Raw genomic sequence first — 16,647 nt, forward strand, 5'->3', positions numbered from 1 at the left:
TTTGTTCATTTCCATGTTGGGAGTTTCTTGTAAAGCATTATGATTCCTATAAGAATCACTGAACCAGAAAGGGTTAAACCAATATTACAAGGAACACATACTTGTCGTTCAAGACCATCAGCATTGAAATTGAGAAATTAAGACAGGAAGATTCTTCAGCAGGAGGACTTTGCAAATGAACTACAGTAGAATCACGGCAAACGGAAATCGCTTCATTGAAATTGCTGCTTAAAGGCACACTAAATAGAAAAATGATTTGAGCTGTATTAGTAAATTACGCTCCTACAATACCAAAAAAAAAAAAAAAGCCGCTCTTACTGTGAGAGGAGCCTGGGGTAAGCCTGTAAACATGGTAAAACGAAAGACAGTAATGTTCCCACACCAGCAGCCGTAATATCATTGATTTTGGTGCCATTTGTTTGGGTCTAGTTAATTGTTTACCGTTAAAGATGGACTACATTGCATTCTAAAAGATCCAAAAACTAAACTGAAGCCAAACTGAACTGAAAAGAGGAAAAACTTACAGAGCCATAATGGAACAAAGAAAAAATATATATACTTTGGAAGTTGTGGCATCACACTGATGCACTGGTTCTGAGGTTTCAACAAGAAATAAAAAAAAAGAGGGAACTTTGACGTAAATTTTTTCATCTAATAAAGATCGGCTTACTCCTGGGGAATTAACCGAGTTTTTAAAGGATATTTCTGATTTAGTGTTTTTTTAAATGAAACAACCACCTCTAAACTGTCCGGCTTTAATAACTTTCGTTACTTGGGATACAAAATTTTATATATGTGCTAAGAAAACCACAAAAGATCTTGCAAAACATGAATAAGCAGAATTAGCAATGCAAGCGCTAAAGAATTTCTTTCAGAAAGAACCAAGATGTAAAAATCTTTTTTGTGAAACTTGTTGGTGAAGAAAACCATCCTTAAAAAGTGGTGAAAGGGTGCAAGCAAGCAAGAACTGGTAAATATTTAATGCCAGAGCAAGTAGTACCAGGATAAATTTTGGGAATGCTGTTCCAAGGCACCTTGTCATTTTCTCATTTTTGGCTTTAACTAGCTGCTGCATTGACATTCTGGTGCTTAACATTACTGCAGAGTTCAAAGGGGGTATGACATATAGTGCGGCGTTCCTGCACATAGTCAAGAGTTTGATGAAAACTCGTATGGTCATGCAGCGTACTTAAAAAGCATGAAAACTTCTAGTTACTGACCAAGTCAAAATTTAATTGACACTTCGGAACCCATAAGGGCTCCTTGTTCACAATGCAGTAAACATAAGGCTGTCGTCAGGCTTAAGTGCACAGCATGTGACATAGTCCGTTCACAATATTCCTGATCGTTATGTCACGTGCTGTATACATAAACTGGCAATTACTTTATGGAGAATGGTGAATCGGGCTATTTGGTATTTATTCATTTGCCACAGCGCAAGAGATGAAGGGGAGAGACAGTGCAGCTATCATTACAACAGTCTCCCCTTCGCTTTTGTCTTTTGCGCTGCAGCAATTATGAATGACTTTATGTCTACTGCATGGTGAACACAAAAGTGGTGTAGGTTCCGAAACATCGATTAACCCTTTCTGGTTCAATGATTCCTACAAATGCTTTACAACAGATATCCGACACGGAGAAAAGCAGGCAGCAAAACTAATATTGGAAATCTTAGCGTCAGCAACTCTTCATTACATAACTTGTCAATTTGGTGTAGCAGATAAACGTGGTTCTCCGGGACATTTCATGAATGTCCATGCATCGCGTCAAGTTGAGGTTAGGACTTTGCGCATATTATCCTTTAAGCATGCTGCCTAGGTCATATCGCTTGCCTTAGGTGGCACAAAAATGGTCTTCAAATATTTTGTGGCCATACTTCACACTGGTTATGATTGTGAATTACGAAGTTCGAAGAACCATGCATTGCCTCCAAAGCGTTGGTTTGCTGGCGTTCATGAGAAAAGCCTTAATGTGTTGCAAAAAGTGCACTGAGAATTTTTTCTTCATTCTTGCTTCTCTTTTCTTATCCAGATGCACCAAACAGATTTCTCGCTTCAGTAATGAAATTCGGACTACAAAGGGTTCAGTTTTGATTTCATCCGTCACTAGAAGCCTTTGTTTTTTCTAATATCCCTGCACATGTCTCTCACTAAAGAAAACTCCTATCAAATAGAACATATTTCTTCAGTCTCTTGAGGTTCCGTTTATTAAGATTCTACTGTGCATGATTAAGTATCCACACATGAAGCTTTAGCTGTGTAATTTAGTGCTCGAATGCTAATGTGTTCCCTTTAATTTTGAACTGCCTTGTGCACCAAGAGAGAGAAAGAGCATGCTGCTGCAAGAGATGGCACATTTAAACAAACAAAAACGAGTTTGTGCTGATATGTAGCATGAAGATGGGTGAGAAGCTTTCTTTACCATAACAGGTTTATCAAGTAGGGCACACACAGGCAGGATACCATAGTGCATGACTTAAGTGGAAATGCCTGAAAGAAATGTGTACCATCAGCATAAATTTAAACACGAACCGAAAAAAACATCAGAATGCTTTTTACATGTAATTACATGAAAGTGAAAGGTGCAATCACACCATAGCTCATTGGCATATTCCTATTTGTATGCTGTGGCGCTTGAATTAATCCATTATATAGCTAAAGCTTGTCCTTAAACGTTTTGCCATTTACAGAGCACAGGGTTACTGTAGCCGTTGATGCAAGTAGCAACACTGGTAACGACATCTTGTGACGTTTTATCCAATCATCATGTTAGAAATGTCTTAGTGACATGGGCGTTATCTTCGAAGGGAGGTACGAAAAATGGATAGAATGTTGATGGTAATATCGCTGCCGACGCTTTACACTAGCAGCTAAGTAGAACATGGTTAGTCACTGCAACATTAGTGGTGTCCTCTATGGTTAAATGCTCCACTACAAGATGGCGCAACCAATGCAACCACTCTCACAAACGTCTCCAGTAACCCGTTATTACGTCAACTGCAATACCATTTATATGGACAGGCTAACTCTCTATTGTTACAAATCCAGGAGAACTTAACTATACAACAGTACATTCTAGCCATTCTCGACTTGTTCTTGTTTGAATTTATGCTGATAGTACACGGGTTCCTTCGTTGTTAAGCTGCGGCGTGCACAAAATACGAAGGATACAGGCAGAGTTAACAAAGCTCAGTGCATGTTTATTAACTGCCTCTGTCCTTCGTCTTTTGCATGTGCTGCAGTTCAACAATGAATCATTACCAGCTCACCCAACTTTAAGTTAGGTTACGCATTCCTTGTTGGTTGATCCATCTGGTCTGACATGAGCACAGCCTTCTCCTTCTGTTCAGCATCACCAAGAGTGCTTTTGTCGTATTTGCTCCAACTGTAGAGTGCATTGACAAGCCAGGAACAAGGTAAGTTTTGCCAAATCATGCTCGGGCGTTGAAATCGTCCTGGTGGTTCTATAGAAGGCAAGCGAACAGAGGCAAAATACACCAAGTACATCTCTAGTCGCATCTCAAATGGGATGCTTCACCGTTGGTTCACGACAGCATTGACGTTAGATAAAGCTGATAAAGTAGAACTAGAAATGTCACTGGAGCCAACGTTTATTTCGACAAGGGGAGTTGTATTCGTTAGGACATCATTGTCAGTTCTTTGTTAGCCCTGACAAAGGCAGTTCTTTTTGTCGAAACGTTGGCTGCAGGGACATTCCTTGTTCTACTACTGTGTTAATTATGAATGTGTCACCTACACCCTATTGCACCTACTCACACACCTACACCTACTGCTCACCTTCAACAATGCTTTGAGTAGCTGAAGGATGCATCTTTTGCATCGAAAGATGCATCATATGCATCTTTTGCAATTCAGCAGTCCATCTTGTTAGACAAGATTGCTTCTTCACTGTCATGAGTGATGCCAGAAGAGGAACGTGCGATACATTGATGGCCTATTGAGGTCTGCCGAAAATCGTTAGGAATTCGATATAAATTTTGTTCACAAAACTGGAAATTCAGCGAAGGTCGTTCAGTAATTCCTAGGAGTTTGTTTTGCCAAGTGACAGAATATAAGAAACAGGCTTAGCTCTCTGGTAGCAGTGGGTTTCAAACCCAATCCTTAAAGTGAAAAGTTATTTGAGCTGAATTCGTAAATTACCTTTCTGCAATAGAGAGGCTTAGCTTGTCTGGTTAAGGCAGGTGGACTGGGCGTTTTGCCGGATTGGCGGAGACGTAAACATGAGCGGCATGAGCAGCGCAGCCACCCGGTGGCACAGAGCTCAACCAGACCAACACAGACCTAATATTGCAGTAACCAAGTGTATTCTACTTCATTGCTGGTGTAAATTTTCGCAGCAGCATAATCGTGTCACGATTCACCGCTCCCGAAAATTTACACCAACCGCAAAGTAGAATACACTTGGTTAGTGCAATATTGTTGTTTGTTTGTTTGAAACTTTTATCAGAAAGGATGGCCTGTGTCCTAAGATGGGGGTCAGTGGTCAGGTGAAAGGAAGGATGGCTGCCTCCTTAGCGTTGGCAAGCAAAGCATTAATTCTTGTGGTGCGACCCAGTCGTCGTACGATGCCACCCTTAGAGGTCGGGTGTGCTTGTCCCTGAGGCTGGCTGGAATTCTGACCTTCATTTTCTCTTCTAATAATCAACCTATCACTGTGACATAAAAGAAAATATAATTATAAAGTATGCTTTATTGATTTAGTGTTTCCCTTTAGTGTCGCTTTAAAAGGCCCTGTTGCAACTTTCTAATCCTCTCTCTACTACCTACTACAGCTGCCTACTTGGCATGTCAGAGACGTAATGGCAAAAGCAACTACAGTTAAACCTGAATGTAACTAAATTGACAAATTCCCGAAAAACTTCATTATAAAGAGGATTTCGTTATATGCAGGTTCGGCACGAAAATTCGAAAAAGAAACGCTTACCATATTTACTCGATTCTAACGCACCCTCGATTGTAACGCGCACCCGTTTTCCGTGGCCAAAAGAGAGGAAAAAGTCCCAGTCCTCGTTTCACCCGAAAGGCGAAGCATCGATTGCGACAGCAAATTAGCAGACAGCTATACGAAGTAAGGATAGTAGTCTTATCGGCCATATAAACTTGTAAACATTCGCCGTTTAACCAAATTGGTAGACTAATGCTTAAGCACACGTACTACAGCACATGGTCAAAGCTACGGGAGCTAGGCTCGAAGTGCGTAGGAGGCGGCCATATTGAAATGCCGATGGCGATGGAGGGGGTGGGAGTGGGAAAGGTCACGCCTGCGGCGGCAAAATCGCCGGGTCGAGGGATGCAGGCCCGCCTCGCGCGGCGCCGCCGCTTCGCATTCCGTCGCGGCAGAGAAGGTGCTTCCGGTTGCTGCTCGCACGAAAAGGACAAAATTTGGGGCAAAAGCTCTAGGTTGTCGGCGGAAAAAATTTGTTATTTCGAGGAGGTCTCCCGCTGCCACTTCGTTATGTAGAGGTCTCAAATACATGTGCTTCTATGGAGTAACGGCGGGGAATAGAAAAACTGTTATATCCAGGAATTCGTTATATGGAGGTTCGTTATAAGCAGGTTCAACTGTATACTAAGTGGCTAAGTAGCTATGGTGTTCTGCTTCCTAACATGGAGTCACGAGTTTGACTCCCAGCCGCCACAGCCGCATATTGACGAGAGCGGAATGTCGTAGTGATCAATTGCTTAGATCTAGGTGCACATTAAAAAACTTCAGGTGGTGGTAAAAATTGAACGGGGGCCTGCATAATGTAAAAATGCCTTCTGCCCGGTTCTAATCCGCTCTTATCGTACGCCATCAACGGGCCAGCTGATCGCGCTTATAAGGCGGGCAGAGCACTGCTCTGACTAATGAAGAAGAGCAACAAGGAATGTCGTTGCAGCAGAATCGTTACAGTATCCCAGTCCAGAGCCCTGCCCCCCACTGCGGCCTCACCACAGTGCTGCTTTGGGATGTTAAGCCCCAGGAATTCTTTGAAAAGCAACCTCTAAAATTATTACGAAATTACTAAATTTGTTTGATCAAAAATTTCCGAGAATACAAGTAAACAAAGGACTACTGTCCATTTCAATTTTGGGTGGCGTCCACTTTCGGCTGCAATTCTCAGTGGCGCAAGTGACAGCATCGTGTTGCAGATGCACGGAGCAAGTTAACATGTCGTGATCGTAGAGCTTCATATAGAGAATGGCAGAGGGGAAATGCGGTGCTACAGTAAAACCTCATTACAAGAGACACTCGAGGGACCCGGGAAACATGTCTCTTGCAACCAAAATTTTAAGAACACCGGAGTGTCGGACTAGATCACTTTATATACATCAGCATCAAAGTGTGTTTTAACACATCTACAGGAAATTGCTCAGTATGGCTTAAAAAGGTCATTCATTGTAGTTTGTTTTTTAGTGACTGCAGATTGTGTTGGCTTTCTTCTAAACTTCTGGAGGTAAAGCACTTCACTTTGCAAACCTTCCTATTGCTCACAATACCTTTGAAGTTCTCTTAGATGTTCGTCAGCCTCAACTGCTGAAGCTTTCTACCCTAATGACAGAAAGTATAATAACAGAAAGTTTGGTGCAATTTGTAGTCGCAACCTTGTGAGAAATGACATTCGGCTGCAGAACGGAAAAGAATCGAGCCAAGGGAATGAAAAGTGCAGCGCATACCATTTGGTACGACGTCGGCCGCGTTGTGTGAGCGTGTCTGGGTTGTGTCTTCTAAATAGTGAAGAATTTACTTTAGGGACCTAAAGAAAGTTGCCCTTAGTAACCGAGTGTCTCTTGTAACCATGTCTCTTGTATGCGATGTTGTTAACATGGCGAACATAGGAAAACCAACCAAACTATTTTCAAATGTCTCTTATAACCGAGTGTCTCTTGTAACCATGTCTCTTGTAACGAGATTTTACTGTCTGCCTTCGCATACTGCCAGTATGGCTGTATGGGCAGCACGAGAAGAATGCTTACTTGCCAGCTCTCCCGAAATTTTCATAAAGTTAACGAATTTGGACTTGTTCAATTTTGAAAGTGTTGCGTAAAGATTCACGAAAAAAAGCTTTCTGTTTGTGAAAATGTTTTAAGGCCCTTGAAAGATGGAGTACTGCAAGATTACAAAAAAAAAAAAGCCTGCACATAAAAAAAAATTGTGGTGGCACTTACGCGATATAAGCCAGAGAGTACTTGCATCAAGCAAGCTTATTCAGAAAAGTTCCTTAAGTAGGCGGAATCAGCAACAGCTGAATTGCTGGAAAAGTCGCTGTGATCTGAAAACAACTTGTTGCTTGTCAGTATCTCCTGTTGTGAGTTTGCTTCTGCTCGTGTGCGGCATCTAAACGTGCTTGCTATCACAGAAAAGGTATGTGCTCAAGGCAAACTTTTTTAAAAATGGGAGCTATTCATCCACTTCCTCCTGTTTTCTTTTACGAATTTTCAAGTTCAAGTCAAGTGTCAGTAGGTATGCATTTGGGGGCCGATTTCTTCTTTTTTTTTTCTCCCCCTCTTTTCTTTATTTCTTTCTTTTTGTGAGAATTGGCAGAAATGATGCAGTTCGAAAACATAAAAAGCATTTGGTTTACCATTCTCTAAGCAGCAACTTACAAAGCATCTAAGCAAGCAGATTTGGTAAATTGAACTACAGTAGAATCTCGGTAAATGGAAATTCTTTAAATAGAATTTTTACTTAAGCAAAACAGCAGCCGCTAAATTGGTTGGTTTTGTATTTGGGTAATGCAAAAGAAACAAATTTTGTTAGTCGTAACCAAAATTTTCGCAACTCTCTGTAAACGGAGCCACACAAGCAAACTCTGAAGGATTTTTTTCAGAAGTAGAGTTTCAAGTTAATATTTTGCGACAGCTCTATTCTATTCAGAAAGCCATCCTTAAAAGGGGGAAAAGGTCTCATGCAGGCAACAATTTGACAGATTTTCATGTGTGGCATGTGCAGACCTGGAATCTTCGTGGCGCCGCCATTTGCCTTGTAGACAAGACAACCCAAATTTTGGACGCCTTACAGCACACTGTTCGATAATTTAGACTCCTCTTGCACCACCGCATGTTATTTGGCCGCCGACTGAGCTATGTTCTTGTTTTGATACATCATTAGTGACTCTACAAATCCAAAACTAGCAAAGCCTAGTCAATCCAGCAGCCATGACCACACCCCAACCTCTGGACAAACTAGCTGCTACATTCACTTCATTATGCTTAACATATCTAACAGCGTTAAGTTAGTCTTTCTCAGTCAACGGAACTCCTGCTAATTAGAACATATTTCTCCAGTCCCTTGAGGTTCAGTTTAACAAGATTACACTGTACTGTAATCTTTTAGACTGACGTAAATAAAAGAAGCAATTTGTGTAAAACGTAAGGTAATATAAGAAATGTGTTTGCAATAATTCTCTACTAGCTGCCGTGTGCAGAATTGGTGCATCTGTATCCATGCAGAATTTTGCAGAAGTTGAAAAAGTGATGCTCTAGTACTTTTGAAACCTTTGGATTTTTATTAATTTTAGCTCAAAGGTTTCAAATGACAAAAAAATATTTGTACCCTAGCACTCAGTAGGGCATGACTTCCCTTTTAATTGCAGCAGACTTCATTTGAATGGGCAATTGCAATGGCATAAGACAGCCATTTCTACATCTCGCACACAGTTGAATAAAAGCTAGAGCTACAGTTTCATCTCTGTATATTGTATGGGGTTTGCGAGACATGTCTTTGAGAGCTGCTTCGTAGATACGGCTCCTGGGGGCTAGAGCAAATCTTAAACTTTATTAGTAAGAGTAAGAATTAAAAATATGCAAACAAACAATGTGTTGGAGCACATAAAGCTTGCACTTCGAGATCATTGAACAGCAGCTTATACTGATAGTTATGCTATGCTTTTTTTTTAACGGACAGGAATTCGAAAAAACCATCCTCGGACGTTGTTTGAAGTTGTATGCCCTGCTAACTCATCAGATGCAATTCAGAAATTGTAATATGTGCCATAAAATAATTATTTAGAAACCTAAATAATAAAATTTTATTAATTTATTGGTTATGCATTTTGATTTCTCATACAAATAATGTTCGCCTCTTAGCAGTTCAATTCAAGGATTAGAATTGTGTTGTCACAGGTAATGTTTTTAAATGTTTGCCAGTGTTACGAAAAGAAAGAACCTGGTACTATTGATGCATTCTTCCAGTACTTACGTTGCTATGGAACCAAAACAAAGTAAACAAAAAAAGAGGAAAAAAAAAAGCTTTGAAGGAACCGAAGAATCGATCATTGAGTGGGCGGAACATATATAGGTGTAACATTTCGATAGGAACACACCAGCATATATTGCAGAGCAAATGCAGGAAGCGGTTATTGATTGAGATTAAGAGAATGGAATGTAGTATGGCAGATCATTATGTAATGTGTAGAAAACATAATTGGCAAGTGGGAACAGAAAACTGTTAGAGCAATAGAATCAGAATTTATTGGTTCAAATACAGAAATATTATATGTGTTTATTATACATAAGGAGGTTCCATAGTTAAAGACTGTATCGGGACCTCCTGTTAAAAGCACTTATGATAGTAAAGAATGTTTGAAGCAACAGTAGCACAGCTGAGAGATATGAGTAGTACCAAAACATATTTGTAGCATATGAGTAATAACAACACATGTTAACAGAATAACAGTACAAAAAATGAAATAAAATTATTAAAAATGACAATATCAGTAAGTATGTATTATGTGTGCTTTTAGTTCTCTTTTTAGATTGGTATAAATATCTTGCATTTTTGATTAAAGGTGGTAGAGTATTCCAAAGCGATATGGAGGAAAATTTCGCAGTATGTTTACCATTGTTAGTACCCACTTTAGGTAGCAGGAAATTACTATTTTATTTAAATCTAGTGTTACTATGGGCTGTCAGGTCCAAAGGTGAGAAGCAGATCGATGTTAGTTCCTTACTCACATATTTGTAGAATAAAATCCCTAGGTTATATTTGGTGAGTTCTGCAATGGTTAGGATGTTGTTTTCATGGAGTAGGGATTTTCCATTAGCAAAGCGTGAACTGCTTGTAATAATTCTTATGGATTGGTTCTGGATTACCTGGAGGGACGTCAAGTGAGTGGTATAAGTGTTGCTCCAGCATATTATGCCGTAATTAATATGAGAGTGAACGAATGAGTGGTATAGCGAGATTAATGTGTTTTGTGAAAAGTAAAGGCAAGTTTTAATTAGAATGCGAGTACCATACGTTATTTTATTTTTTTTACGTGAGAGATGTGATCTTTATATTTCAACTTGCAGTCAAGAGAAATTCCAAGGAAAGATGATTATGGACTGGGAGAGATTGAGTATGAGCCAAAAGTTAAAGATGGAAAGGATGCCGAATATTGTTTATGTGTGGAAAATGCAACAAATTTAGTCTTGGTGGCATTAATAGTTAATGAGTTGGCATTACACCAACCTAAAACATTTTCTAGATCAGTATTTAGTTCGTTAACAAGATGTGAAATGTTTTTATCAGGGGCAAATATGCTAGTATCATCGGCATACTGAATGCACTTAGTGGACGACAAACTGTTAGGTAGATCATTAATATAAATCAAAAACAGGAGTGGTTCTAAGATGGATCCTTGAGGGACACCAATGTTAGTGGTTTGTTGTCTAGAATAGACATTAGAAACAGACACAACCTGAACTCTGTTATATAAGTAGCTTTTTTGTAGTGGAAGGGCAGGACCAGGTACACCAATAGCCTCAAGCTTAGCAAAAAGGATACTATGGTTTAGCAGTCAAATGCCTTTGTCAGATCGATAAAGACTGAACCTGCAAATAGACCTTCGTCAATTATTTTTTTAAATTGGTTTTTAATAGAGTTGGTGCTATGAGAAAGGAAAAGCGCTTGAGGGCAGCAGGACGATGGTGTGATGAAATTAGGAAATTGGCTGGCTTAAGATGGATTTGCTGGAATGCTGCATTGGGAGTAACTGGAAATTGCTCAGAGAATTTCTAGGTGAATTACCTCTTTGTACTGAATGAAGTACTGATTGCATTTTGTGCATTTGGTATCAAAATATAACAGTTTCAGTTTGAAAATAATATATGATATAAATTATAAAATAATCTATAATATGAAACGTATATTGATATAAAATAATCAAATGGCAGTGAATGACACCAAGCTAGTGACAGCTGTTACAGGTTTCTTGATTCAGGGCAGGTTAGTTAATTTTAGCATTAGTTGATTCAGTTGACTTCTTTAGTTATGATGCCTGCAGTACAACTGCGGTTATCACAATTGTGTATTGCATATTATGATTATAATAATTAACATTGTTTTCGTTTAATAAATGGTTAATTTTATGGTTAAAAGCATTTTATTGAACACACCTCAACCCTTTAACTCCCAAGCTCTTCCATAAGAAAGCATACAAAATTTCCCACATTTTTTTTATTCCAGTCAATTGCGCATTATATCCAGATTACAAAAATATATTGCACATGCTGTTTACCTCATCTTCACCGAAAATATTAATGAACGACAGCTTCTCTAAAAAGAAAAGGCTTTTCTTCAACATACAAGTAAGAGTAGAACGTTATTATCTGAACAGATGATAGTGAAAGGAATCGAAAGGATTGAAAGATGTGTACAAGCATTGAAACTCAAAGGTATGGCAAGAACTGAATGGACAAGCGGGACTCGTTTCTGGCAAACAAGGCAGAGGAAGCTGGGGCCGGCACCAGTATGGCTCGTCTTTTGTGATAGTGGTTCAAACAGCTAGAACGAATACAGCTTGGGCTTGGTGTCAAAGGTTAAATGTTTCAGCATTCGCCAAAAAAATGGAACTATCTAATTCTCAGTTGTTGAGGAACAAGTGAATGACAGTCACCGATGAAGTCTGAAGAAGGATCTGGAATGTCGACCCTTCTTCAGGCTTGGTAAGTGACCGTCATTCGCTTCAGCCCATGCCTGACCAGACTAACTTTTGTGGAACCCTTCATTATGTTGAGGAACAGCAAAGAGATGCGGGACATCAACTGCTGAAGCATAGAAGATCAGAAAATTTCTGTATTGTCCAATTTTCTATCAGTCTACATGAGAAAGCATCAATTTAGAAAAAATATTGCAGATGTCATGCATTATGGAAATCGATGTCACGCAAAGCATTTTTCAGGTAGCTGGTCATCCAGCACCACTAGGAAAGTGATATCAGATGGACTAACGTGTTTGTGTAAGGAAGCGATCAGGTGTGTCGCACGAGCAAGTGTGTGACGACAGGAGCAAGACAAAAGGACGACAGTGACGACGATAGTGTCACGGTAACACCATGATGACTGATTTGTTGTAGTCCTGGCGAAGGAACGGTATGGTGTTGTGCTGCACAGGGTCACAACAGTAATCTGATGCAATGTTTACGCAGCACACTGTTCACAATGTACGCATAAATGCAAACACCAAATCCGGTAGATGCGCAGTCAGGGACATTGATGCGTGCAGTGTCACGAGGACTAAGGCGATATATGATGTTTGTTGAGGAAGAAGAATGACAATGAGAGCTGTATTCACAACGAAGCACAACATGTATCTAAATATAAGCATTCTGTAATGCTTGTGCCTCGGTGGCATGTACCCAGTCGCACAGAAATGGAGAAGCCCAAAGTAAGAAATGTAATGAAATCGAAGAAGTAGTTGAATTTAATGCGCTTTTCTATTAAGAGATCTGTTCACTTTAGGAACACCCAGAAGCTGACACACGGGCAGGTTTTATCTCGTGATTTACTGTTTTATTATGCAGAACGGAGGTGTGCTCACTGCACTGATTGTGTGTCAAAGTTCCGTGCTGCATGAGCAGGAGCATCTGGCAGCATATACCAGATTGCTGGAGGACAGTTTGCTTGAAACCACATCCAGCGTGCGTATAAAGTTTATGTATGCATCCACAGATACATCCAGTGAGTTACCGACTCACCGGTAGACTGAACAAACTACATGAAACCATGGTGGACTAGCCAAAACATGTTTAGTTAAAAAAAAAAAAAACAAGCTGAGGCAACCAATTTACACCTTCGCTACTCTGAACCAAGGACTCGTGTCCAAATTTTGTAAGCACCAACTGATAATCTTGAGTGTTTGAAGTGGACAGATTTCTTTGCCACTTCATAGTTTATGTAACATGCTTGCAGCTTGGCATTGGGTGTCTCTTCATGAAACTTATTGTAATGAGAGTTTTTGAATGCACTGTACAACTTGAAAATAACTTACACCCGAATATGAATATAGTACATAAATACCTGCCTAAGTGATTATAATTAGCTGCTTGAGTGCACTACAAAAAAACATTGTGAGGTACTCAGTGCAACTGTGAGCAATATGCTTATTGGTTTCACCCGTCTACAAAATGCCATTCTTTTCGTGAAGTTAGACCCACCGCTCAGTGGCCATGGCATACTGCTGCTGAACATGAGGTTGTGGGTTCGAATCCCGGTCATAGCGACGGCACATCTAGGAGGGGCGAAACGGAAAAATGTTTGTACACCTAAATTTATGTGCAAGTTAAAAAGCTCCAAGGGGTCAAAATTAATTTGTAGCCCTCCACTTAATCTCTCGTAGCCGTCGTGTTGCTTTTGAATGTTCAACGAAGTGGATGAATGAATCAATCTGAAGTTTGGCTGAGGTCACGTGAAACATCTGGCATATACAGAACGCTGCCTAGCAGTTTCCTGCTGGGTTCTAATAAAAGCTCTTTACAGATGGTGTGAGACGATCACAATTGTGTATGCTGTTAACCCCTTCAGGGTCTCTTTACACAATTGCACACGCCAAGGTAGTGCATCATACACAAAGGCACCTGTGAAAATAAAGATATTTGGAATATGTTGCACACATCTTGCAAAATTTCTGATTGGACCCGTACTCCAAGTTTGAATAATATGTGTAAGGTATTTTGGCAATAAGAGCTTGGAAGGTAGACGTCTGGGTGTCTGATTTCGGTGTCTGTTTGTCATCATGCAATGGGTTCATTTCTTTGATTGTTTCTTCACAATGTTTTGCATCCAGCATATATTTTCAATTCACTGGGTGGGTGTTTTCCAGGTATGCTGGACAAGAAATGGTCTATGTTCTTATATCTTGCATTCTTGTAGAGAGTTATCACAAGGAATTAAAAACTTCATCTGTAATACAGTGTACTCTCTTTAAATGGAACCTCAAGGGACCAGGGAAATTGGTTTCGTTTATCGGGCGTTCCATTTACTGAGACACATTGCAGAGAGCATTGCATGAATACAAAACCAACGAACGATGAGGATGGTGTTCTGTTTAAGCATCAGTTCCATTTAGGCGATTTCCGTTTATTGAGATTCCACTGTATAGCACTACGACAAGAAGGGAAACCGAGGGACCCAATTTTGGTTAGTCGCAACCACACGAAGCCAGGTGACAATGAAGCCTTTTCATTTTCTCTTGGCTTCATATGACTGTAGCACTGTGCTTTTTATGATTCTTTGGGTGTAAACAATGTTGGGAAAGTCAAGTGACATAATTTATTGGCATCTGAAGGAGTTAAACTAGACGTATTTTAGCACGTCTTGTGATTTCTTGTTTTCGAGGAACATATGGTTTGTTGTCTCGCAGTTGACCTGCAGTGAGGAGGTCAGCTATGACGTCAACTATGAGGTCAACTATGAGGTCAACTATGAGGTCAACTAGTTGGTCAGTTGGAAAGGAGGCAGGGGCATTGTTTGGTACCAAATATAGCAAGTCCAAAAAACTAGTTTTATTAGCAAACATTATGATGAGCATACTAAATACACAAACCCTTGGATCCTAGCATAACATCAATGGTATAACACTTGTATTTTATCTTTGCTAAAACAGGCAGGTATTGCTTGTTTTCATTTCTTTTTGTTCTTTTTGCATGAGAATTGCACAAGAGCTGCCGCATTGTTCGTGAAATTTTGATAGGAATTAGCTCTATGAGAAAGAAAAACAATGCCCTGCATTGAAGAATAGTTGAAACCATTTAAAAATATAGTTGAACTTGCCACTTGAAATGCAGCTAGGACACAAAATTGCAATTTGAGTATCATATAAAAAAAGAATACATGACAATGAGTTGAGGCCATTCAGTCTAAAGTGTGAAGCAGTTATGAACATTCTCACAGATGCGATAAATGAGGACATGAACTATTTTGGACAGCACTTCTTATAGGAAAGGGAGGAACATATCCTTTGGAAATGAAGCGACTTGAGACTAAGAATGAGCAGAAAAATAAGAATTTACGCGCATAACTGCAATGTTAAGTTTTTGTAGCACACGCGCACAAATGTACACAATAGCACCACCCTTGCTGCAATTTTCTTGTGGAAAGCAAGAAAAATAAAAAAAAATAAAAAAAAAAACAGTTCTGATATTTTGTTTTTGTCATGTTTTTTTGCACTAGGAATACGAACACACGTTTATTGCAGCTCAACTGTGCAGCACTAGGCTTAGAAAAAGGTACCCAGTCTTCTTGGCTAGACCATGAGCAATCATGGTTTGTTGTAACTCAAGTTGTTTTTGTTGAAAAAGCAAAAGATGGCACTGAAGCTGATGTAAGTTGTCACGCAAAAATTGAGAAGCAAGCTAATAGCTGCCTACTTTACAAATGCACATCTTATGTGTCTTTAAGTGGCCAAGTACACAATCTACAGTATTGCTACTCTTAAAGCTCCTAAAGAGAAGTACAGCTCTTAATTAAAGAGAACACGTGTTCAACACTGAATACTGACTATCCCATTAAAGCCTGGAAAATAACTTTTTATCACTGGATAACTTGTCTAACGTGCCACATAATCCAAATTTTTTTGTTTGTAGAGTTCGAATAAATGTGGATATTATGTATAATTCAGTTTGAAATAGCAGTTCTCTTTAAGAGTGCATTGTACTGTACACAATTCTGTACAAAGCTTTTTTGGAGTTTAAGGGAATATGACATCCATTTGAATGCTAATGGCAACTTTATGGCATTAACTTCATTTCCATGATGCTTTTCTTCTGCAGCCCGAGCGACCCGAGAATTCTATATCAGCCGACTCGGATGAAATCAGTGCCATTCAGCCCCCAGATGAGCTGTGGAAGGCGTCTTCCGGGACCGTTGTTCTGCACAACACGGGTCGATCCCTGGGTGAGTTGGCACTGCAGTTTACAGGATCTCGAATTGTAGCTTGTGCATCAAAAGATTGAAGGCCGCTGCGTGCATTGTGTACCTCACTTCATGCTGGTGCCATGTAGCGGGTCCTCTCCATTTGGTGAAGCGCTGAGTGATGCTGAGCACAAATAATAACACGAACAGACGCACCAGGCAAGGACGACAAGGTGCAAGGTACCAACTGGTTTATTGTCAATGAAGCATTACTCCTGTATTGGTGGCAGTCAAGTGAGTGCGTGCAGATGCATAGGTTAGAAAAATAACAAAAGGTCTGTATCTGCTGTTGTGTCTTCATGTTCTTCCATTTCAGGCTCTCTTTTCTCCTTTTGTCGTCTTTATAACCTAGGCATCTGCATGCGCTCACTTGACTGCCACCAATACATGGCTAATGTTTCATTGATGATAAACCAGTTGGTAGCTTACGCCTTGTCTGGTGTGTCTTTTTGTGCTGTTAGTTGTACTCAGT

The 16,647-nt window shown here is 39.8% G+C and overlaps 1 protein-coding gene across 1 annotated transcript in view; it reads left to right on the plus strand.

The window, feature by feature from the left end:
• LOC119433733 (inaD-like protein) overlaps positions 1-16,647 on the plus strand; it is a 233,597-nt gene that overhangs the window by 87,737 nt on the left and 129,213 nt on the right. The window contains 1 exon segment of the mRNA XM_049658330.1: positions 16,034-16,157. Within this exon segment, the coding sequence (XP_049514287.1) occupies positions 16,034-16,157 (124 nt within the window).

This window comes from Dermacentor silvarum, chromosome 11, assembly GCF_013339745.2.
Source record: "Dermacentor silvarum isolate Dsil-2018 chromosome 11, BIME_Dsil_1.4, whole genome shotgun sequence".
In the NCBI taxonomy this organism is placed as follows: Eukaryota; Metazoa; Arthropoda; class Arachnida; order Ixodida; family Ixodidae; genus Dermacentor; species Dermacentor silvarum.